This window comes from Macrosteles quadrilineatus, unplaced genomic scaffold, assembly GCF_028750875.1.
Source record: "Macrosteles quadrilineatus isolate MER2022 unplaced genomic scaffold, UCM_ALF_1.0 Scaffold_3__2_contigs__length_128488019, whole genome shotgun sequence".
In the NCBI taxonomy this organism is placed as follows: Eukaryota; Metazoa; Arthropoda; class Insecta; order Hemiptera; family Cicadellidae; genus Macrosteles; species Macrosteles quadrilineatus.
The window spans coordinates 90,891,507-90,918,128 of NW_026542596.1; the positions used below are offsets into that span (position 1 = coordinate 90,891,507).

Below are 26,622 nucleotides of genomic sequence, written 5' to 3' on the forward strand. Positions count from 1 at the left end.
TGCTTCACAAGATTCAAAATTATTCCGAAGTTATAGTCTAAGTTACCAAAATTAATGTTCAAAGAAATTTCAGTGTTGGGGTACAGTTTCTTTAGCTCACCCGTTTAACACAGGTAAATTATGCATTTTCGCTGTAGCAATATGTTAACAAAAAATATCATAACTTATTACCTAGTTCTCAGATTTGTACAACTTAAGTTGGCTAAAATCACCAAGTATATAACTTTACACTTTGTTATGCATCCATTATCTACATTATTCCTGCTAATCTTTTGATTAGGATTTTATACATTTTCTTGACTGTCGTTTAGTAGGAGCCCCAATAGCCTGTATTACCTGAGGCTAGAAACCTGGCCAATTAGAATGCTGTTCCATGAGAAGCCACTTTCCAGAGAAGAAGCTTTGAAAAATAGTTAAGTTAAGCATAGACTTAAAATGACCGCCAGTGTTGATACTAGGCCCTAGCATGGATCTCATGAATCAGGAGGAATTATGTTATATGTAACTTAAGTCAATTAGCCTACATTGTGAACACTATAATTAGCTTTACGTAACTTACTATATGCCTAAGTTTACTAGCAATCATCTTAGTTAACTTAAGTCATAAAAGTAATTGATTCTGGTTATGCCTAATTTGATTTAGGTGACATTTAGGATTGGACAGTTTGTTATCAATTTGATTTGACTTTAATAAAAGTAATAGCTTAATTCATACTAGTTTTATGTTATTAAGTTAACTTGTTTGCCTATTGATTTTAATGATGTGGTTAGATTAGGGTTAGGTAGTTTTTGTTTAGCCTATAGGCCTAAGTTAGATCAATTATTACCGACTCTATGAATAAAACTTTATAAAGACATGATTATCAAAAGTAGAGAAGTCATGAGGGCCTAAAAGGTTAATACAATTTAAAGTTTCGATAGTTTAAGGTAGGCCTACAAAATTTTTTTTATGCAATGGAGTGGAATAAGTATATCAGAGTTTCATTAACTTATTTAGCATTTTACTCTTTGAGAATCACAGGGACTTTTTAATTAGCCTACTCTAAACTAATATTTTCTTTTCCATCCTAACCATTCGAGCATCAGAAGTTGTCATGTAAGCTATACGGAAAATACTGAGGACTAAATTAACAAAAAAGTCTGTGCAGCTTGATTTAAACTTGCGGCTCACAAACATATTGCTATCTTTTTTGTATAAAATGGCCAAACTGACATTATTGAATACAAAAGTAACATCTTACGAATTTCATATCTACACAGGCTCAGAATAAATCGCTGGTTTAAATGCATGATGTGTTTGGTTGTATGCTGTTTGTATGGTTGTTGTGGTAAGGTTGAGTGTTGTGAGTTTATTTATTAATCATGAGTGGGGAAGGCGGGTAGGCTAACTGGATTTATTAACTTTCTACTCATACCATTCTAAACTTACAAAATACAGGGTGGCAAAATACATGTAGACTGTACACATTACATTTGACTTCTTACCAAAATATACACTCTTTTAATGCACAAAAACTATTTGAACTATTGCTTGGGTGGAAGCAGTGGGCTACGGCGGCACTACACCTGTCGCAGTTGTCGGTGAGGCTAGATGTGGGAGGTTGTGGGTAGTTGGATATATAGGCTATGGAGGGTTTATGGTGGTTGACATGGTTGGGCGGGTTGTTGTGGTGGATTGGGTGGTTGGTTGTTAGGTAGATTGGTGAGACTTGCTCCATCGGTGAAGTAGGGTTGGAGGAACTGCTGAACCATCTCGAAAGAGTGGCCACGGTCAAGGTTTCAGGTTGAAGTGTCTGAGGAAATTTCTAAAGGGGGAAATGGAGTGGGTGCTGTGTGTCCTGATTTCTGGTCCATTGGGGAGGTGGAAAACTATCCTTAAGGCACCTTTCAGTAGCTTCCACACTGGAAGTTAGGCGTTTAGGAGGGGATGGGCGTATGTCGGAGGATTATAGGAGTGCGAGGATCAAGGTGGAGCAAGGACTGCAAAGGTTGTTCAGAACCTGGAGGTGGGTGGTGGCTCGTTTTGTAACATTTCGGAGGTGGGGACCAAAGGAAAGATTGGAATCAAGTTTGACTCCAAGGTAGATACAGGATTTCTTGAAGGTGAGTCGGACGTTGTTGAAATGGATGGGTTCGGATATTGGCGGAATCTGCTTGAGTTAAATTAAAGAAACAAAGTTGGGTTTTTACAGCGTTGAGGGTGATATGCCATCGTAGACTGTAGGAAAAATAGTTCTGGAGGACCGTGGTAGTGTTCAGACGGGTGGTGGAATCATGGTGTCGGTGGGAGGCCCAGAATATGGTGTCGTCAGTAAACTGAGCGAGACCACAGATTGTGTGTCAGTGGGGCCGTTTGAAACTGGGTACGGAAGGTCCAGGTCGTAGAGGAGTGGGCTGATCGTGAAGCCTTGGGAGACTCCAGCCTGGAGAGTGAATGGAATGGAAAGGGTGCCACGATGGCGGACTTGGGCCATTGAAGAAGTGGAAAATCCATCTGATGACTAGGACGGGGAACTGGAGGCCCAGGAGTTTTACGCGAAGGCCATCATGCCAGACAGTGGCCCCGGCCAATTGGACATCCAAATGAGGGCGAGGATTGTTCAGCGGTGGAAGGGCATTGTTGGTAGGGCAGAAGCTGATCTTACATATTGACTCTGGGACGGAAACCTGTTTCGGAAAAGCCTTTATGGACTTAAAACTTTGTAACAAATATACAAAGTTTGTGTGGTAGCTTTTTTGTTGGATTAAGATTAACTAACAACTGTAACATTTTAACTGCATCATATTTGCTTATTGTTCTATTTTGATGAAAAGATTGTAAATGAAATCAAATGTAGACCTAATACTAATTAATAGGTCATTATTACAGTTTCGGGGCTACTCCAATGAATTCTAAAATATAAGGAAAAAATTATTTATCCATTAAACACAAAACACAACTACATAATTACATTAAACACCATTTTTACAATAATACTTTTAAAGTGCAAACATTACAGTTATTAGAATAGCCTATATTTAACAAAAAGGAGAACTACAGGGTGGCACAAAAAGGATGGTCGGATTCGAAATGCGTAGTATTAGTAGTTGGGGGAGGTTCGGGTCTACTACTGGCCGTCTGTAAGTTGACCATGGTACCCAATTTGCAGTGATATGGTGCAGTGGACGGTCGAATACTGCATTTTAGCTGTGGAACAGTTTTTTTCCAGAAACAGTGAATCTTTTATTTCTTCGTAACGGCTGTTTCGACAACATTTTGGCGTGGCCCGTATGGGACTGGTTCCTGTTCGCAGATCATATCACGTTGGGTGACTGCATCTCGGACAACAGGGTCCGTCGTGGTAAATCTACTGGACGGCGGTTACTCCACAAAACATGGAGACCGTATGAACGTCAGTACTTCAAAGTCCGCTACGTTCTATTTACCGTATATATTTTTAAAAATTTTATTATGGTTTTATCGACGTAGCCTACTAGCAAATTTGTAAGTTACAAGGTTATTTTTTGTAATAGGGAGTTTGAAAGTGTCCAGAAACGTATGTCAGTATAATTTATTTTTGTAAAAAAATACAACCGACTTCAAACGCTCTAAAAAGAATGAAATAATTTCAATAAAGTACACTTTTGTATTAGGCAAGCTCACGTATTTTAAGTCGGCGCGGCTCTATGAAGATTTTTGATACAAAATTGAAAGAGGGTGTCCATATTGCAGGTCTATAACTAAAGGTGTTAATCTGCATGTCTTTTTCATAGTTATGCGTTAAGTGTTAGTGTTATTTTATTACCGTAATCAGAGATCGGCATTATAGTGGTATTAACGAGTATCTTTAAAAAGATTATAACGCATTTAAATGTTTCTAACTTGGAAAAGTAACGTTTTAATACTAAACTAGCTTCTTTTCCCTATCATAATATCAAACTAAATTATTTTCCTATTCATATAGAACATTTGTGTGTGATATTTTCATAATGCATTTATTCTAAAGTAAACATAAAATAAAAGAAAATATTTCTTTTTATAAATAAACAAAACAGTTCAGTATGTTTTTTTATACAGGGTGAATAAAAAGTCAAGACCCCCCCCATCTAATATTTTACCAAGTAAATATACAGAGATATCCTTTTGGTGGTTGTACAATCTTAGCAGGAATTTTCATTTTATGATTTTGAAATTTTTGAGTGCCACCCCAAAAGGGGGATTTGGGGGGTAACTCAAATATTTTAAATGTAAACCCCCTTCAAGTGACACCTCATTTTAAAGGGTTTACAAAAACTTCTCTATCCAAAATGGTAGCCAATATTACCATTACGAACCAATTTTACCATTGATTTTCCACAACATTTGACGGGCTACCATTTTGGATAGAGAAGAGATAGAGACCTTTAGTTTTCTTCATTCTTTAAGTTTTTGTAAACACTTCAAAATGAGGTGTCACTTGAAGGGGGTTTACATTTAAAAATATTTGAGTTACCCCCCAAATCCCCCTTTTGGGGGGGCACTCAAAAATTTCAAAATCATAAAATGAAACTTCCTGCTAAGATTGTACGACCACCAAAAGGATATCTCTGTATATTTACTTGGTAAAATATTAGATGGGGGGGTCTTGACTTTTTATTCACCCTGTATATTTATGTTATCCAGCTACAATTTACTGATTTTCAAAATACATACACAATATTTAATTTCAATCATATTTGCAGTTTGAGCCGCGCCGACTTGAAATACGTGAGCTTGCCTAATACAAAAGTGTACTTTATTGAAATTATTTCATTCTTTTTAGAGCGTTTGAAGTCGGTTGTATTTTTTTACAAAAATAAATTATTTCATGATTTTTAGTGACTGTATGATTTTTTATACAGACTGTCCCAAAAGTCCCGGACCACTTTAATATTTTCCAAACGACAACAGATAAATCAATAAGATTTGGTACATCAACACCACACCTAAAAATCTACTTTTTTAAGGAAATATCGAATTTCTGTCACATCATGGGGACGTCCCGCAAGGAGTCAGAAGGAAATCTTAAATAGAAGCATAGGTTGACATGTACATCAAATTAAAGGTCTTTACTAGTAGAATATAATGCTGCAAATTTGAACTCAAACGGACAACCAAGTCAAGAATGACAGTGGTTCAAAGATTCATTTAATTTGTATTTGGGGGCACAGCCCTAGGAATTGGAAAAAAATTGTTAACGTAAGCATAGTTCGATATGCACATCAAATTAAAGGTCTTCACTTGTAGATTACAATGCCGTAAATTCAAGCTCAAAAGAACGCCTGAGTAAAAAATGGCAGTCGTTCAAAGATTCAAAATGGCAGGTTCAGGAAATCTTTGAACGGCCGCCATTTTGTAACGGGTGGTCCTTTTGAGGCGCGGTTTCCGGCATTGAACTCTGCTAGCTAAGCCCTTTAAACTGATGTGCATATTGACCTATATGCTTCTATTTAAGATTTCCTTCTGACTCCTTGTGGGACGTCTCCATATGACAGAAAATTGATAGTTCCTTAAAAAAGTAGATTTTTAAGTGTGGTGTTGATGTGCAAAATATTTTATACATAAAAAAATATTATTGATTTATCTGTTGTCGTTTAGAAAATATTAAACCGGTCCGGGACTTTTGGGACAGTCTGTATATTAATTACTTGAGGATTTTTGATAAGAAAAACTGTTTGAAACAATCAAAAGTTCCACAGAACAATCATTATTTAAAACTGCTTGAGTCACCTGTTCAGGTTACATAATCAATGGGTATGAAAATAAACATCTTTAGATATTCCTTAAGAAAGAAAGAGTTGTCCATTACATTAGGCCTAATGAAAAACTAATTGTCTTTTCTAGATACATTGAAATGTCAGACATCATCGTTTCCTGCAATCGGTGTACTTCTACATTATAAAAAGAAATACAGTAACGTCTCAAGCCTTTTGGAGCAATATGAAAGTTATTCCTCAGTTACCAGCACTAAAAAATCTCTCAAAAGTGGAAAATTGGTCGTTAACACCATAGTACCTTTCGTATAGTACCTTTGGAAAATATTATATGAAAGATTGGTTCAGCTAAAAGTGGTGTAAGTCATGTAGGGGGTTTTGTTTGCTCAAGATATAGCCTTGTCGAAATTGCAAATCATCTTCCTCTAGGACTTTCCGAAGCAGGCATAATAGTATTGATATGTTATAGTAACTGGGTACTAAAAACAGAATTACTGTATACACAAATCAGGTCAAACGTTAAAATACATTTTTTATAGTAACCAAAACAAAATGCATTTTTCTCAATGTAATTCATTTAGGCTCCATGGCAAGAAATAGTTTATTGATCAATATGAAGCAACTGTTTCAAGAAGAATTGTCCGTAGCTTCATTTAAATGGTTTCAACTAACAGCTGTAGGAATGTTATTATTATTTATTGTCTTCTCTGCACAAATGTAAACAATCTGCACAAATGTAAACAAAATAAATATTGAATATTTAAGTTTTTCAGAATTTTTCACCGAAACAAATATTATACTTAAACATAATATATAAGGTACCAAATAGAAACTCTCCTGGTTATTTTGATGGAGGAACCACACTGATCGGTAAAAGAATCACAGAGAAATTGGTGAACATACATAGAAAAAAAAAACATCGCCACAAACAAATTGAGAACCTCCTCCTTTTGTTGGTAGTGGGGAAGTCGGTTAAAAATTTATGCGTATGTAATTTATGCGTAAGTATCATTTGTGTTATGTTCATTTTAAAACCGACCATCCTTTTTGCGCCACCCTGTACAATATCATGTAGCTGACATGTTAAAGTACCGGTAAAAAGAATACTAAAATAGATGCATCTTGCTTGGCAATGTCAATCATGCTGAAATTCTTAGGGAAATATCATGTAAGTTAAGTTTAGTTGAAAATATTTATAAAAAAATAAATAGAAAAACACACTTTCTCATGACGTTTTTTGCTAGTCCAACCTCTTAACTGTATTGCATTGATGCAAGATTAACAAAATTAATAATTGATGCTTTTTTAGCAAGTTATTTTAAACAACTACTATCAAATACTAACAAAAATTATATCCCTCCATAATATTATTCCATGAAAGCGTTCAATTTGTTCGATGTAATGTGTTTTCACACATCTTCACTTTGCATGGACAAAGGATGCTTTTACACCCCTTATCAGCTACATGGTATGATGAATGTTGGTGTCTTGTCATACAAAGGAGCAAGGCGGTGGCAGCGCTACCCGTATTGTACCAGGCTTTGCTTGCTTCGTTTAACATTTCCGCGGCTTCATTCATTCTCGCAGTTTGCAGACAAATTTTCGCATTTGCTAAAATGGCTAACCCAGGAATATCTGTAAGAATTTTACTTTTCCATGTTATTAATCATTGGTCTCCTTGTTTCTTAAGCTATAGGATAACTGTTGTCCAAGTTATCAAATAATCTGTAGGCCTATTACAAAATATTGTAAATTTAAATGTTTATTTGAGTCTAATTTGTTTTTTTTTCTTCAAATTGTATCTTATAGACCCTATTCCTATCCATATTTGTGTTTTAAAAACTGGACACAAATCATTTTATTCATTTTTAAAGTAACTTAAGGTTAACATTTCATTTTACCACTTTGATAAAAACCCAAAAGATAACTTTAATGTTTCAGGGGTTTTTTGCTGGGATTTTTATGAAAAACAACCACTCTAATATGTCAACAATAAAAGAACTTTTAGGACAAGGTAAGCTCATTTTACTAATGGTATTAGTCGTGTAATTATTTCAATCTTAATATTTCAGATTGATTTAATATAAGGTTGACTGTGTTATTGCCTAGTCATTTAACAAAACTTTGGTATAATTGTTGGTCAGTATAGTTTTTAAAATATTTGTTTGATTTGTCATCAACATCTTTCTATTCAATCTTTACCTATTGTAGCTGAACAATTTGAAAACAACAAAATTAACGTGTATATTTATTTTCTTGAAGTGGCTACAGATAATTATTGTTTAATAAAAATTAATACAAATTAATTCAAGATCTTCACTTTTTGCAAAGACATTTTTAACCGTGAAGTTGAAAACAAAACAACACGGTAATGAACCAGTGAATTTGTGATTGTTGTAATTCTATTATTTGGCAGGTGATATCCCGAAACCGAGAAAGAACTTTATACAGGAAAATGTTAAGAGGCTGAAAGAATTGAAATTGGAGAAAACAAACAAGCTTAGCTCCCAGAGGAGCAATACTCTCCAGGTAGGCTGAATACAATGTCTGATAAGTGTAGAAGATTCCTCCGCATTTAACTCAAGACTCAGACTCGTTACAACTTTACAGCAAATAACTCGACGCGATATGTGCTTATCAGAGTGTCAAACTTTTCCAATTTTATGCTCCGCGTTTCACCCAGTGTGCTAGACATTTCCGTTTGTGGGCTTTCAATCGTCTGATTCTCATTTCAAAGACTAAGTTTTGCATCGTATGTGTATTTTTTGGAAATTGAAAAACTTGCTGGAATAGTATTTTTGTCAGTGTTAGTTTTTTCTAATACTTTTTAAGTCAAATATACCAGCTTTTGAGTTTTTCAAATTATGTTAATGGGGATTCTATTGCAATATATATATACTTTTTAAAGAAACCAAGTAATATAACCGTCCTTCTACTTTGGTAAAATTTCTCCACGAGAAATCAACTTGGAAACCATTTTTAGTAAGGTACAAATCAACCCTATCGTTGTTTTTAAATTTTCAAGTGTTTGGTATTTAAACTGATCTATAGGACCTAGGTGAACATTTTGGTAATGTCTTTATATCTCTTTTTATCTTAGAATTAATTGTATTAGCCTATTAGGTACTTTCCTGTTAAAGGGAACATTCATTTTCATCGATGATTTTTTTCTCGATATATCGATATTAACAAATTGAAACATATCAGCTGACAACTACGAAAAATATTGTTCAGTATCAACAAACATTAATGAAATGAAACTGTCCTAAAAAAAAAAAAACCTAACATAACTAACCAAACTTGCTGTAACATTTAAAAGTGTTGTGTTTATAACTTGCCTTTTATATTCAAACCCAAACGAATTTTTTTAAATGGTACAGCAAGTTTGGTTGGTTATGTTATGTTAGCTTAGAACAGTTTCATTTCTTAATCCATATAACAGACTATTTTAGCCTAAACAAGATCAGTTAGTTGTTGTCAATTTGTAATGGATCAGAAAACAAAAACATCAATATATGGAGAAAAAAATCATCGATAATAATTAATGTTCCCTTTAACATGAAAGTACCGCCTATTAAGATAATAAATTTAGGTGACTCGGTGGCTCAGTTGGTAGCGTTGCGGACTTCGGGCCCAAGACAGCGATGTCGTGGGTTCAGATCCTGTCACTGCATCTTGTCTAATTTGTGTTATAGAAAAGAACCAAAACTAAAGGCAAAAAAAATTATTGAACAAGTCATGCGCTTTTCAAAATTTATAAGCAGAATCCATTGTATTTGTCAACACAATCTGCATTTATTATATACCTTAATTAGCGAGAAACATTTAATCACATTCTGTGAAGTACACTCTGGGGTTTTCATTACCAAACCAAATGATGTTTTATGTTCCTCATGAGGATAACTAAACATGACAAATGTATGATTATTACTACTAAAATAATAGGATTGATTTTGTTTTATATTTAAGTAAGTCTATCATTTTATATTCATTCATAATTATGTTGACTTTAAAGCCGATTCTGATAAGAACTTTTAGAATGTTTACAGGACTGGGCGCGATGTTTTGGAAGGTCAACTTCCATCATTAGGTTATGATTCAAGTTAGGTTATTAAACCCCATATAAAAATCCATGCACACATTGCAAAACACCAAAACTGATAGGAATGTGTACACCCTTACAACAGTTGAACTTGTTTGTAATGTGCATGAATGTATGTAATGTATGTGTTTTTAAATAATAACGTTAGATGTGCTCTATTTGCTTTAAGGAGATCAGACTGATTCCCACACTTGCTGTGTTGTATACACACACTAATACACTATACACACACACACAATATACCCGGGAGATTGTGCTGTCAACAGCTGATCCACAAGCTTACCACAAGATTGTGTTCTCTATCATTTTCACTCTCCCAGCCACTATTTCTTGTTTGCTGTAAAACTTGGTTCGTCGAATTGTTAGCATGCCAAAAGTGTATTTTCTCCTTGAACATACGACTATTTCATGTGTTTAAAAAAATTTGAATATATTTCAAAATATTGTAGAAAACTCTTGATAGCAAATATCTCAAAGGGATCAAAAAGGTTTGTTATCAAGGTAAACTTATTTTCGATATTTGCAATAAGTACTTAATAAATTAGTCTATGTACAAAATTTTAAAGCTAAATTTTAATTTGATAAATCCTTCAAATTTAGTCTTTTTGTATCATAGCAGATGATTTCTACAGTACTTTCAGTAAATTAGTCTATGAATGCAATTTTAAAGCTAAATTTTAATTTGATAAATCCTTTAATTTTAGTCTTTTTGTAACATAGCAGAATAAACTGAAAAAAAGAACAGAAAGATATACGTCTAATTTAACACTTGTAATAATTTATTTACACTTATACTGTTGGTTCACAAGACGGTAGGCTAAATATGATATATATATATAAAAGATTTATAAAGGTGATAAAGGTGATAGATTTATAAAAGGTGGTAAGTGGTGTTCAATTTGGATTGGACTCTCCAATCATCATCAGGCCCAATAGGCGAATCTTATAGAATAATAAACTAGGTATGCATTACTCATTGGGATTGAAAATAAATTTGCTGTCTAAAAATATATCATAAGTGATGATAAGTCATATTTAATTAACTAACTGTTAAAGGTGTTAGGTATTTATTTTGCCATTTGTTTTCTTTTGTTTTTTTTTAAGAAGCAGTTCAAGCCGTTATTACTACTAAGTTTGTAAATTTCAGATTTTCAAATTGCCCGCTGACTTTAAAATGAATAATTGATTATGATTACTCATTCTTTTCTTCGCCATTGTTCTTCTTTAATTGTTTCAAGGAGTTATTGTGGCATGAAAATCCCAATTCTAATTGGGTTAAACCTTTTTCTTTAGGCCTAATTCAAATTGTCTGTAGTGTTTTATTTAATTCATTTTATTATTTATTTTTGTTTTAATAAATTACTAACTTTATTTGTCGGAATTATTATTTTTTCACAGTGAGAAACAAATTTAATTAATTACTGTCTATTTTACTATGGGATATCGCAAAAAAACAGGTGACATTGTTAAAGAATTGTAATAAAACTACATTGTTGGTAAATATTAGGTTCTGAAATTTAAAATTAGATAGTGACTCTGATTTAAAAAGTAGTTGACGATAAATATCCATTAGTAGAGTAGCAGTTTTTTTCTAACACAAGTGTTGACAAATCATTTTAAATGTCATATTGGATACTACTACTGACACTTGATACTTTAGGATTGGTTCCGAGTTTACATTTGACAAGTATTGCTTGTGTCACAAGGATGATTACAAACCCTAACCTACACATATTTTTTTCATCAAAAATTTTTAAGAAAATATTTCAGCAAAATTCTGGACATAATCACATTTTAATTACCTACATATGCTAACTAAAATTAGCCTATGATTAAATTTTAATTAACCTACGATTAATGCCTTTAAATGTCTGAGTAGCCAAGCAGATACAGTTCGCCTGGTTAGTGGTTTCATCATGAGCAAGACAGATATGTTTAGAGTTCGGATGACATTTTTGAATGTTATTTGGCTTTATATGAATAGGTCACCAAATAATTAGCACCTCATAAAATACTATACAACCCCTCTTTAAAATTGTCTTACTATAATTTCCTATTAAAATGTCTTTAAATAAAACCGAGAGCCTTGGGTATAAAATAATATGATTAATATTGCAACATCGGATACTGTAGCGTGGTAAGACCTAGACCTGAGAACGATATTTTTTCTGTTTTGATGTGCCCAGAGGCGCAAAAACACCATCCAATAATATTTTCTGTAGACTGTGTATAATATGTTTATTTATTTATACGTGTGTAAATTGGCACAATAACTTGAGTAAAAATTATTTAATAATTAATTTTGAAAAAAAAAATTTAAAATGTGTAAACCCAGGGCCGGATTTCCCAATAGGCCCGGTAGGCCCGGGCGTTATGATTCTGAGGTTCATAAGAAGAAATAATTGTTAGGAAACTATTTTTCAGAACTACGCATCAATTTCGTTACAAATTTGGTAGCGAACACCGGTTATACAGGAGTAGGCTGTAGGGATGTTGACGTTGACGAGCGCCCCAGCGGTACGCATCGTATTGCCACTGCACTGCCACTGCCACTATGCTGGCTCGGGCTCGGGCTCGGTACTATCTGATGAGAGTGATTAGGGGCGCATGCGTGGTAGACATTGTTACCACTCTTACTTCACAAAACAAAAGTTATTAACTAATAAAAATATATAATACGTTGTGTTGAATATCAAAACAACGATGAATTTACCTTTAAAATTTACGAAAAAAATTAATTTTAGTTTGCATTAGATTTTAGAAAAATTCAATACCCTCCAAAGCACCAGCTAATGCTGTATTTTTCTCCTCACACCTAAGGATCGGTATGGTTGGCCGGAATATTGCTCTGTTTTGCTTTGGAAATATAACCTAGATCATTGAATAGTCAAAGCCTAGATGCAGTACAACCATAGATTAAATATAACTCACTCAAGTCGACTTCTCATGACATTGTTAATTCAAAATTTGTCAATGTCTAGTTTATGTTGGTGACACTTGACGTTAGTTATCACGTAAATTTGTTTCTATTATTTTAGGGTTAGTTCTATAATGTGGGTTTTAATTTCTTTTAATATAAACAGGAGACGACATATTTTTAATGATTAGATTGTTTTATTTTGGATAAACTAGGTTTAAATATAGATAAAACGTACTTAAATAAAAAGAATTGTTTTCAGCTAGGCTAATCCAATCCAAAACGATGACAAATCTACTAAAGGAGTATGTTTAATCTATGGTATCACGTACTATACGGAGTTCATGTTTTTGACCCTGAATTGGAATCAATGGCCATGTTTTTTTTGCATAAATGCTCGGTGAGTTGAGTTGTTGAGTTGTTTTGTTTCAGTCCCACGGCTGCCACGGCCACAAACGTCAGCATTAAAGGCATAAATTTGTTAAAGTGTTTAAGACGGCATTTTTTTGTTGATGCTAAACAAGTCAATTCTTAAAAAAAAACTTGCAATGCAACGATTCCGACGAAGAGTGGTATTCAAGCAATTAACTTAAGCCTATGTTCGTGATATAGTTTTTAATAAAGGTTTGAAGGAAAGTAACTGTGACCAGACTTGGGGGCGGAAAATTGTTTTGGGCCTAGGGGCGCAAAAATGCTAAATCCGGCCCTGTGTAAACCTGCGTTTATTCCAACAAATTCCCAAACCAAAAATTTATACGTGTGTAAATTGGCACAATAACTTGAGTAAAAATTATTTAATAATGAATTTTGAAAAAAAAAATGTAAAATGTGTAAACCTGCGTTTATTCCAACAAATTCCCAAACCAAAAATTTATACGTGTGTAAATTGGCACAATAACTTGAGTAAAAATTATTTAATAATGAATTTTGAAAAAAAAAAATGTAAAATGTGTAAACCTGCGTTTATTCCAACAAATTCCCAAACCAGCCATGATCAAACTATGGGAACTGAGTTTTATGGGGGGTTTTATAGGTTAAAGTAGATTTTTCACACAAAATGTATACATTTTTGACCCTCAAAACATAAAATTTAGCAATTTCTTTTGGAACCATTTTGTATAGCTTTAAAAACAAATAACTTTGTTTATCAACTTAATGTTTATGGAGAAAATTAAAAAAAACTGTGAATCTATTTCTTTTATATTTATATGGAGATTAAGTACTGTAAATTGTTGTAGTTTGCTTACTTATGGATGTACTAGCTGTACCCACGGGCTTTGCCCCGTTTAACTTCATAAGTATTCGCATGGCTCAATCACGTCCCGGTTGAAGTTCGTTCGCTACGCTCACTCACCTTTAGGTTGGAGCTCGTTCGCTGCGCTCACTTGTTTTCAGGTTAGCTCGTTCGCTACGCTAACTCGCCTCCAGGTTGATGTTCGTTGGCTACGCTAACTCGCCTCCAGGTTGATGTTCGTTCGCTACGCTCACTCACCTTTTGATTGCAAATTAGCTGTTGTCATAAATTTTAAAAAGTCATCCCTTTTATTGTTTATAATACTTTGATAAAGGTTTTTATGTTTTAATATTTAACATTGGAGAATTTAAATGTTGTTAAGTGCACAGGTGTGCTGCGATTGGGGTTTAATACATTTGGACTTATTCAAAAGTAAAATAGTTTTCTGTGCTGCACTCTGTAGAAACACTGTGGCACTATTTCAAATCACGACTAATGCTAATACAGAATGTTGTAATTATTCAAACCTACAAAACAGTTGGTAAAAGTAAACATCTGCTTTTAAATTATATTTATTTGTAAACATTGTAGATCAAAAAGTCTGACATTGGCCCACTTAAAACCCTCTGGGGCAGAGCCCTTTTGATAGATCTGCACCAAACTTCACTCGAACCATCCTTGAAAGATGCTTAATAATGCCTGAAAGTTTCATTACAATCTGTCGAGCGGTTTCGGAGTCCATAACGTATACACACACACACATGCATAGTTCCTCTTTTATAGATATAGATTTTGAACAAATTTGGCAATACTTAACTAATAAAATTTCACTAAAAACACACTTTCCTGTGAGCAAGCCTAAGTACTTGTTAAACCTAAGGTTGTCTAAACAGGATGTAAATGCACATTTTAGGGGCAATCCTATAACTCAAATGGATATTTGCTTATTATGTAGGATTTGCTGAGGCATTACAGAGGTCTATGATGTATACAGACATTTTTGTGGCAAGTACAGTTTGATTTAATTTTATGTTATTTACAGTAACAGTTCTCTCCCGCTGAGAGAAGTGATATCAACTCAGCGAGATTGTATTTTGTGTTCAATATTGCGTTTTAACAATGTTTCACAGATATTGTGTTTCTTTGCGGCCAATATCTTCAAGCTCTAGGCTTTGGTACTCATCTGATTTATTGGATTTTTTTCATTTTTGGTGTTTTTGATTCATTTGGCTTTTTTATTACTGTTTATAAATTGATAAACTATTTTTAATGTATTTTATTTGATTACTTTTAGCGAATTTCCCTACAGGGAAGTAGCTATTACCGTAGGTGGCACGGTAAGACCTAGACCCGGGACCGATTTACTTTTTCATTTTGATGTCCCCAGAGGCCAAAAACACCATTCGTTCAAATTTTTATATATGTATATAGACTTATAGATATATATATATACGTCCATGAACACTTGAGTAATTTTTGTCCGATTTTGATGAAATTTGGTTTAAAGGTGTAAAGCGGGATAAACTTGAATGAGTTTGCGAACCAGCACGATCGGACCATGGGAAGGGGGCTTTACGGGGGGGTTTTATGGGGTAAAATTTGGTTTTTCTCACTTTTGACCCTCAAAACACAAAATTTCCCGATTTCTCGTTAGACATTTTTAAAGAGCTTAAAAAAACAAATAATTTAGTATATTTTGTTCGATTATTAGTAACGGATAAAATTTAAAAAATTGTAAACTTAAAATTCCCATGTTTTTCTTATGGAGAATATTGTCAAATGTTGTAGTTTGCTTGTTTATGGATATATTTTGATCTAACTTGGCAAATTTATTTATTTTGTACTAAGCTATCAATATTTTACTCAAAAACACACTTTATTAGTTTCCTTGTAGCAGCAAACCTAGGTACTCGTTATACCTAATGTTATTAAAATATAACTGAAAATCAATTCAGACAAATGGAAATTCGCTTAGTCGGCAGGTTTGCTGCGGCGGGGGTATTTTTTCTTGCTGAACATTTCTGAAAATAATTTAATCTTTGTCATTTCCAAACATTTGATTTTACTAAGAAGATCTAGTCAATAAATTTATATAATTGAACATGGTCATAATTTCTGTCCCTTTAGTGTCAACAGATTGTTTTGTTTTAAATGTTGATGTTAAGTCTAAGTAAGCCTCCTGTATTATTTAAATTGTTAATTTTAAACAACTAGCCTCTAATCTCAAATAATTGATAAATTTATATAACGACCGCTGTTATAGTGTATAGACATTTTATTTCAACTTTAATATTAATCTTTCTAGGCCTAATTTTATTGATTTTCTGTAAATAAGTTCTAAATATTTATGATGCTCATGTGTTTATAGACTTCATATCAATCTTTTCCTTTCTCCCTTAAATCATCAATTTTGCCACTCTTTTACATCTATCTTCCCTATCAGAATGTCTTCCCCAAGACTCAGCAGGAATAATAAATTCCAAATATTGATTTTTCCTTTAAGTATTACAATACTAGTTACTAGTAGTATATTGGGGTTGAATGTTATGTAAAAGCAATAGAAACCAAAGAAAACAAAGTGACTGTATTTTTCACACAAAAGGTTTATGGTGTACAGGGACATTTATCATGACACAGATCATTTAGTTGTTAGTTTGTTTAAATATTACAATAATGTGTTATAATTTTGAGCTTTTTAGGGACTTCTGTCCATACAAGCCACTAATAACTAATTATGGTTTCAAAGTATTTAGCTCTGGAAATATGATAGTAAAACATCGAAATGTTGTGTCTCTCTAATACAACTGAATAGAAAATGTTTTTACAAAATACTGAATTTGGACAAGTAAAGAAAATAAGGGAAAATAATTGTAAGCCTACAGTTGTTCATAAAAAAACGGGTTTTCTTAAAATTGAACTAAGTTTGGATTTAATCTCACTCATTTAAAATCCACATTGTACACAATACCAATACAAAACACAATAGGAAAATCATTAAGAAATATATCAAATCAGTGGATCCATTGTAACAAAGAACTGAAACCCCTTGAAGAAACAATGTTTTGAAGAATGAAGAAAAACCCCTATAAAGGATCTGCCTGCATATTTTAACCTCCTTCCAGAATTTGTAATTAAGAAAACAGGTCCATTCGCAGCAAGAACAAACTGCCAATTGCCCACTGATACCTTTGTAGAGTTTACCAAAACATGGCTTGTGGTAGAAAACTGTGTTAATTTTCATATGTTCATATTTGTTTGAAAAAAGTATCAAGGTAAACCTGTGGGTTTTCTTTGGCACTCGTATCTCCATGTATATACAGAACAATAGCTGAATGTACATAGTTCTCACCTAGTGATCAGAAAGTCAGTTTGACCCTTAGAAAAGTCAGACACGTTTTGGTTTTTTTAAACTGAGCCCTGTTGTCCTTGATCATTGGGCGTTTAATAATGTCCTGGCTAAAGAATCAGCTGATCTCACCCAGTAAAAAGCTATCTTGTTTCACACTCATGCTTTGCTAACATGCGTCTTAAAATTTGCAATCTGTTTCTTCGTAGAAATCTTTTCTAAAAATGATCATCCAAGCAAATAACAATGTGTATGTTTTGTAAAATCAATATATGGCATTTTGGCATGTTAATGGCTGGGGTATGAGATAACCGAACCTCTGCATTCTTGCTATTCTGATAATTATTCTGTCTCAAATAGTTTGGAATAGCATGACTATACTTTATTTTCTTTAAGTTATCATGTTAGAAATGTAATATTTTTCTTAACTGACAGATTTTTGTAAAATGTAACTGTCCTTCAGCCATTGACAGAGAGGAGGAACGCCCAGACGATGGTGAGCAGTTCTCGTCTATCACAGAGACATTCTGTCAGTCAGTCGCCACCTCGGGGTCGTCGTACCAGACATGTCACTCTAGACACACGGCCAACAATCCAAGAGGAGCCACACAGCACCAAGGGATACCGGAGTCAAGGTCAGTTACCTGTGGAGGGTTTGTGATTCTTAAGTGATCTATAAAGCAAAAACAATACTGAAGAGAGAGTTGATGAATCTTGTGTTCTACGAGGTGGATGAGTTCACCAAATACTGTTGGAGTTGAATTGATTACAAAATTTTCTTACCCAGGGGTTTAGTTTGTTTTCAGTCATTGTTTATTAAAGTATTGCTGTTATTACGTTTTAGATAGGAGTTTATTTATTGTTATTAATTAAAGTATAGGGAGATGATTTAATACTGAATATCTTATATAATGTTTTAGTTTAGTGCCTAACTTTTCCTCAATGTTCAAAAATGAACCACACCGTTCCTTTATATAAAACAGGTGTAACTACAGACCAATATCAAGTATTCCAATATTGTCAAGTCTTAAAAATTTGTGCTAAATTACAATTAGATGAGTTCTTTTCTGATACCATTCTTTTATATAGTCAGTTTGGATTCAATGGGTTCTTTCAACTGTATAGAAAAAGAAACTGTAGTGTCATATGTTATTGACACCTTTAAACCAAAGGAGTTTGTGAACATTACAATCATCTGCAGAATCACATGTAAAACATAAACGTAGATTTCATTACTAGTCTCAAAAATAACTTATTGCGGGGTGAGATTGCATTTACAAAAAAGAAAAGCTATCCAGTCCCGCAATGACACTTTTGAGATGAGTATTGAACATTATTTTTCATTACGATATCAAATAACTTGTAAACAACATGAATATTTTTTGTTTATTCAATTTAGTATCAAGAACAAAACCGAACTCATAGTGCTGAGTTTCCGTGCTTGTGTCGAGGTACATATGCACGGAAACTCAGCGTTATGAGTTATTACTGTGCATTTATTAATGCAAGAGCAAATAATGCAACAGCTGATCAGTCAGCACCGCAAACTCCCATAAGGGTTACTTTCTGTGTACCACAAATGCACAGAAAGAGAAAGTTAAATAACGTTAAGTAATTTTGCTGTGGGATAACCTATTTTCTTACCTTATTTACATTTAGAAAGTGTACTTTTGTTTGTAGAGTAATGAAAAACATCAATTATAGCTTCAAAGTGAAATATAAGCCTAGACTATGGAAATATAAGCCTAAAACGATTTGTTACAAAAATTGCCTGATACAGGGATATCCTCATATTAGGGGTTTTGGGTTATTATTTATTCAGAAGTATAATCTAACTACATTCATAAATGATAAAGTAGAATGACCTCAAATATTGTCACCTGAAAAATTCATCACCATATCTACATATTCATTGCATATCTACATAGTGGGAAACAGAGAATGTTAGTTTGTGGAGATTCTACTCTATTCTGAGATTTGGAATTCCAATTGTGCTTCACAGGATGTCAGACGCTGAACAGCAAGCAGCTGGAGAGCTTGTATGAGGAAGGAGTCGTCTGCTACCCCAGTGTGAGGGGTGAGGAGGAGGGGAGTGATACAGAGAGGGTAGAGTCGGTAGAGGTGCTTCACCCTCCCCCACCTCTGGAGGACGGCCTGCACTGGGACGAGGAGAAGAAGGTATGACAGTAGATAAAACATATAGTCCTACTAATGGATCAGATGGAGACAATGTTAAAACCCTCATCAATCCATACTAATTTGGGTTCAAAGTCTTTCAGAAGTTCGGAATCAATATAATAAATTTAATATGAAGAAAGGTGGGGCCGTTCCGGGACCTGGAAACCTGTGAGATGAATTTTAAATTGTACTTAAATTGTTTATCCTAGATGTTTAAATGCAGGCATTAGTTGTGTGCTAAAATATATGTACAGTTGATGTGTGAAATGTTTGCCATAGATTGTGCATTTTTAATGAATATTTTTGTAACGGAATGGAAGCCTAGCTTTCTGCCTGCCAGCATCGCTGCACTCGATGAACAATGATGAATGTTCGCAAGAAGACAGTTTAGTTATAGAGTCACTTTTTTAGTTAAGCTTTATGAAATTTTTGTGAACTGCTGTCAAATGGCTGTCTAGATTAAGCAAAGCTCTGTTTTTTTGGAATCTGGATCAGTTTTTACCGTGTTTCTAGACATTATAAAATTTATTTATCTTCATTATTAATTTTCTTCTAAAACTCAACTGTTTTACCCAAAAGGAAAAAAAACAAAAATGATTGTCTGTCTTTTAATGTATTAACTAAACAGTAAAGAACACACGGAAAATTTTCTTAAATTGAAGGTCAATATCAATTTACTCAACTGGACATGATCATAGGATTCAGATTTGACAAAGGATGGAAAGAAAGTTTTCTACCTTTAGTTTTCAAGGTTCATGTTCTCACGAGTGATTTAGAAATGTACTCTGTACAGTAAGACTATTTTAAGTAATACGAAACTGAGGAGATGAGAAAGTGGTATGTTGGAATGCCGAATGTTGGATTGTAAAATGTACCTTATTAGGGATAGCTATACTTACACGTGTAATAGTTGTTACTACAGTAGACTCCCTCTTATCCGGTCTCCTCGGGACCGAGGCTAGTCCGGATAACGGGTTTTCCGGTTAAACCGACGTCCCCAAAATCTCGTTAAAACGGACCGTTTAAATGCATACTCTATACAGTATTTGACTTAAAATTAGGAGAGCATTGTAATTTAGACACGTAATCATTGTCTCAAATCTTTCCCACGAGAACAGTCGTTTCAATACCGCCCACTTCCTGCCGATCTAGTCCGGTTAAACGGTGTCCAGATAAGAGGGAGTCTACTGTACTGCATAAATTACCCAATAAAATGTCAGTTTAAACATGGATATGTGTTTATCTCCTGATTTCTAGAACGGAGACAAAGATTTTGTCAAGATAAACGCCACAGTTCTAGACCCACGTAGACACAAACTCTTGGACTCCTCATCATCGAATACCGACCCGACAAGGGCCCCTGCCACCTACCAGCGCGGTGTCGTGCCCAAGTAGGTGCAATTAGCAAATAAGAACAGTAATATTAAAATCATTTGAATAGTTTGTAAGAAAAATCTGTTTTCTAAAAAAATCTTCCAATGATTACTATCCAAAAACCTTCTCCAACAACCAAGTTTTTGATCAAATAAATATCTAAGTAAGGGTTAAATTTATTTATGTCAAGCGGCAAAAATCTTAACTAGTTCCTTTGCAATAGATTCAGCACACGGAAGAGAAACGCCCCTCTTAGGGCTCTGCCTTCATTGGTACATTGGTAAGTGACCTGGTGTAGAGTTAACGTGTTGGACTTCGGTCCCTAAGGTCCCGGGTTTATTCCACCTATACCCAATGGACTTTATTTAAGTGATAATTATGCAACCTCTAGGCCTAGCCTAAAGTCATGAAAAACAGTCCTGATTTTGGGTCTGGTTAAAAAAACGATAGGACATTCTGACAAACACAACAAAACTCTTTATAACAATTAACAATTAAACAAGTTTTCCCCTTTAACATTTGTTTTGGAAAGCGTTCTTTGTACACTTTATAGTAGCACATGAAACTACTGAGTATTCGTATTCATTGCCTTTATTATTATTTACCAGTAAAACATAACTTTCCAATGTTATCTGAATGAATCTTGTAACATATTGTTCTATTACCAAATTATAATTCCTTTGAAGATTTGCCCCCCAAAGTTCTAGTGACAGGTTAAAGTTAAAGCCAAGTTGAATAAAGTTGCTAAGTCTAATCAATTCAGCAACGTGAGAGTTAATTAAGTGTGCCTCGACCAACTTTGCTTGTTACTGGCTTCTGTTGCCCTTTTAATTAATCTGGTTTACAATTAACACAAGTCATTATGTTCTCAGTCTCAAGGCTTAATTTATTCAACTGAGCTAATTTGAGAGTTCTTTTTTTAACATTATGTTCTTTGTCTTAGAATTTGCACAATCAATTTATGATGTTAACTAACAATAGCTCTGTTATAGATAGTTACGAGACCAAAGTTTAGACAGGTCCCTTTTCAAACAGTATAAAATGATTGAGCACAGTACTTCTGTCTCGGTGGTCCGGGTTCGAATCCTGCAAATCACCAGTTTGGCCTTAGCTATGCTATAATGCTTTGACAGAGTGGGTTGTAAATACACTAAAGATTTGGCATTGTTGTCAACCTTAATGCTACCAGTACACTATCGCTAACATTCGCCCGAATGTTTTGCCGAATGTTCGGGTCGGATTGCAACCTCGAATATTGGCAAATGTGCAACCCAAACTAACCAAGGACTCTATCGGCACCCAATACTGCGTATTCGTGGCAAAACATTTGCGCCAAACTTTATGCAACATGAACACTGACGTCACAGACAATTCTAGAGGAAATTCTAGTACTTGTAATGGTGCTAGTCACAACATGAATGTATCCTCTGTTTCTTACTTCTCCGTCGCTTAATAATTTAAAATATATCTTACTTATTATTTTATTCAAGTTTTTGTTTTTTTAAGCGATCTTGAATTGTATATACAATTAAATTATACCACGGCTCCATACTTTATTTATCTATAAGATCTAGTAGCAAATAGTTAAATACCACTAATTAAAAGTCACTTTTGCTACACACACAACCTCTGCAGTAAATACTTTAGAAAGAGAGTGTCAGTGACTACGAATGACAGCGAGTGTGTACTGGCTATATTCGTGCCCGTCTGCGCTGGGCATTCGTCCTAGTTTGTCTCCTTTAATTCATGACGGGAGTTCGCCAAAAAAGCGAGCCAACCCGAACACAAATGTTGGCGATGCGAATTACCCCAAATAATGTACACGAGCATACTGAGTACACAATCACGCTCGTCTTAGTTCGCCTACATTCGGCGATATTGCACTACAGTCATAAACTATAGGTCCAGCTATCCAGAAATAACATAAACTGATGACACAGATTTTCTTCCCTTTAAACTGGAAATGTCAAGGTTTGTAATTATATTCATGATGGGTCAACAGTTAAGTGGTTGACCGTCAGTGTTTGTTGCCAACAAAGTTTTAATAAATTCTTTTGAATTTTAAAGTACAGCTTGTAAAGAAACTTTGTATACTCTGTGTTGTGTTGAAAATTAATTATTTACAAAAATAGGTCACTTAATGCCTTACATTGTTTAAATAATATCTAATGTGGGTAATTTTATAACTGATTTATATGTTCACGGTTACGTATAATCAACTAAGGCCAGTTTTAGTTCAAATGTTAACTGGGAAAAAATTTAACTCTTGTTGCTATGTTGATTTATAATTGAGTTAGAGTGATAAGTTATAGATAGGATAAATAAAAAATTATAAATAGAATTATCTATATAAATAAAATTAGAGTTTTGTCTGTACATTGCTTAGAATAATGAACTTTTTGGTTATTTTTACATTTCATAGGTCAGAGAAACCGAATCAAACCTTATCTCAATTTCTGTCTGTCTGTCTGTCTGTCTGTCTATCTGTCATTCTCTTGGTAACGCTAAAATACGCACTTTATTACAACTACTCCTCAATAACTATAGCACTGTCCCGCCTGAAACTTATTTTCCAAATACTATACATATATGAGATGGTTTTAGACGTATTTCATCGAATATGAGACAGTTAGATATTTAACAGTAAACCCTTGAAAATCAAGTTTTTGTCGATTTTTGACGTGGAATTTCTGGAAGCCCATGTTAACCTTATGAGAAATGAAATTATTGAATCTTAACAGCTGTTTCAATTAAACAAGTTGGTTCTGTTCTGTGATGTTCAATAGCATTAAAGTTACAAGGATTACCAACAGGGTGCAGCACTAGCACTATTATTTCTTTTACATTTATGACAACAGCTAATTTGGAACCTGGAGGCGAGTGAGCGTAGCGAACGAGCTAACCTGAAGGCAAGTGAGCGTAGCGAACGAGCTAACCTGAAGGAAAGTGAGCGCAGCGAACGAGCTCCAACATACAGGTGAGTGAGCGTAGCGAACGAACTTCAACCAGGACGTGATTGAGCCATGCAAACGAGATCAGATAGTAAAAATAAAAGTAAGCCTACCGTTATAGGATCGACCGGCAGACACAGAGGTAATTTAACCTTTTATTGATTGTCATACCGATCCGGAACAACAAAAAACAACATAAAATGAAGCTATGTATAATAGTTTGGCCAGCATATCTTAAAATATGCAAACCAACTGCTGTTCGTTATATAAGAAGGTTTCAACTGAATATTATAAGATCCCCGTGCGTAGAACGGGTACACAGCTAGTTATGAAATATTTTTATAACAATGTTCATTGTTATTTATGGAATAAAATTATTGATGTAACTTTTAATTGTAAAACTTTGATTTTGTTTATTATCGATTTTGATTTGTCATAATACAAGGCTTACCTGATTGGGGAAAAGTGTTTACTGTATCTGTCAGACTTTTGAACCCAAAACTAGAATGAAACATTATAATTATTGTGTAAAGTGATTTTTGTGACAAGGTGAGCTCTTTCCCAGTACCCCAAAAATAAATATACACCTTTATTTTTAAGTTTTAGCAATTGCCAATCAGCAATCAACATTTGCACTTGCAGGTATATACGAGAGCACAAGAAGGAGATGGAGAAAGAAAGGATAAACAAGGCTAAGGAGGACGAATGTCCGGAGGGTCACATACAACTGCCAGACGACATCAAGCAGAAACATCTCTCTACTCTGCGACAGAGTGAGTGTAGAACGTAGAAGCTTCTAACACTGTAGAACTTTGATTATGAAACTTAAAAACTACAATTTATGCATCACTCTGAATTTGGAAAATGCTTGTTATCTCAGAGCTTAGATTACAGAATTTCCTTTGCTGACTTGGACAAAAACGATAAGCTGACTTTGCCTGTACCAAACAATACTTTTCCTGTCTTAAGCAAAAACGGTCCCAAAAACTGTAGAACTCCTCATATTCTACCGTGACGGAATCGGGACGGATTGGTCAAAAGGTCGGATATCAATAGGAGCGGAAAAATACTTTTTACAGTACTGGCTAAGAGAAAGCTTTACTTAAGGGTGAATTTTTCGGTTGCGTGATCTTTACAAACGAGTACTGCATTGCTACAGTACATCATACAGTATTGCAATACCAAAAGCTCAATTTTCTGAATAGCGTTTGATCTCACGAGCATGTAGACTCGGCTCAGCTCAGAAATCGAGCTGCTCTCACACCTCTATGGATATATGTAGGGGCCTATCACTTTTAATGGAACCTAAGGTTATATGATATGAGGCTACCGTAATACTTTTCTGTTCCTATTAAGATAAGTTCTCAATTCGTTCAATTGCAGCACTAGTGTGTTAATTTTTATAACATTCTATCAACGAGGTTTAGAAATATAAATAGTTTAACATGTTGAGCACAACAGAAATAGGTGTCCTAAAAGATCTAAAACAATTTAAGAAGTTTTTTTTTGACAGAGCTTGTATTAAACATACAATGGGGTTTTTTGTTTATTTTTACAGTTCTCTGTTTGTCAAACCAAAAATAAAGAAAAAATATCGACCTCAAATTTTTTTCCGTAATACAATTTTAAAACTCTTAACAGTTTTTAACTTGCCATGACAAAAAGATTTCTACCAAAAGCTACCTTGTTTAAACATAAAATAAATCCATACAAGATCTAACTTGTGTTCACAGAAGCTTGAGTTGAGTTTGAATATTCACCATTTTAATTGGATCAGAACACTCAATATTCATGAGTTGTCACCTGGCCGATGACAAAATTAACTTTAGATTGTCGTGTTCACCTGAAGTTTTTCTGCATAATTAGCTTGGCTATTTTATTTTAAAATAGTTAATATAATGTGGATTGTTTTGTTTTATGTGTTTTTTTTTTTTAAGGTATACCCTAGTTTTGAATATTTTCCCCAAAAAATATTCTTTTTGGAGCCAACAATTTGTATTTTATTATAAAAAGAACTTACTTAATCTATACAATCTAATGAAAAAAGCAGATTTGGCTGTAGCATGACAAAATTATTTCAATACTACTAGGTCTTGTAGGTAGTGTAATGTAAATAGAAGAACATATAATTAAGATTTTCTGCAAGAACAAAGGCTTAAAAATAACTTTATTTTTATTCCTTTTGTCTACGCCAGTGGCATTTTGTAATGAAGTAAACCAAACGCTTTGCGAAAGCAGTCCAGATCATTAAAGTTTTGTGGATGTGCGGGGAATTGAACCTGTCCCTCCCACGAAACGCTAACCGCTAGGCTAGCTAAACACTTTTTTGCAGTGTTTGTGTTGGCACCCGTGCAAGCGTCTCATGAAAAGTATTTTTCAGATTACGCAGACCTGGTGTCTCAGCTGAACCAGTTGCCAGTCAGTACAGACACTCTGCGTACGCGGACACGCAAGAAGCAGATAGAGACAGACCTCGACCGTATTGAGGCTGCCATTGCTCTCTTCTCTCGGGAGAAGGTGTTTGTCAAAGCAGACTCCTGACCCCTGCACAACTTGGTGTTCGATCCTGTCTAGTGCCTTAGTGTTTAGTATTTGTCTTGTAAATTACCACTTATTTTATCACATCGTTTACAATTAATTGTTGACTTGAACTACTTAGTTCTTTTACACCACTGTTAATAGTGCAATAAATGTGAAACTTATATTGTTTTTTATTTTCAACCTGATCTGGCTTGGCAACTAAGGTATTATTCGTTGTGTAGACTTTTGGACCAAATTATGCAATCAACATTAATTTTAATCCTAAGT

General features: G+C 34.2%; 1 protein-coding gene across 2 annotated transcripts; it reads left to right on the forward strand.

Moving 5' to 3' along the window:
• LOC128990396 (uncharacterized) lies at positions 1–26,504 on the forward strand. 2 transcript variants are annotated; one of them, XM_054412744.1, is made up of 8 exons: positions 1–113; positions 7,654–7,726; positions 8,129–8,241; positions 17,775–17,946; positions 19,314–19,489; positions 20,747–20,880; positions 24,457–24,587; positions 26,195–26,504. In XM_054412744.1, the coding sequence occupies exons 2-8, from the start codon at positions 7,675–7,677 to the stop codon at positions 26,353–26,355; spliced, it is 939 nt and encodes a 312-aa protein (XP_054268719.1). In that variant the 5' UTR covers positions 1–113; positions 7,654–7,674; the 3' UTR covers positions 26,356–26,504. The 2 variants fall into 2 exon arrangements, with proteins under 2 accessions (XP_054268719.1, XP_054268720.1); XM_054412745.1 differs by having other exon boundaries at positions 7–109; positions 7,651–7,726.
• The last annotated feature ends 118 nt before the right edge of the window (positions 26,505–26,622 follow it).

Bases quoted from the DNA above. Each gene is read 5' to 3' on its own strand.
- LOC128990396 (XM_054412744.1), top strand. From the start codon at position 7,675: ATGAAAAACAACCACTCTAATATGTCAACAATAAAAGAACTTTTAGGA. The intron at 7,727-8,128 runs GTAAGCTCATTT...ATTATTTGGCAG, and splicing joins AAAAGAACTTTTAGGACAAG to GTGATATCCCGAAACCGAGA. The intron at 8,242-17,774 runs GTAGGCTGAATA...ACTGTCCTTCAG, and splicing joins AGAGGAGCAATACTCTCCAG to CCATTGACAGAGAGGAGGAA.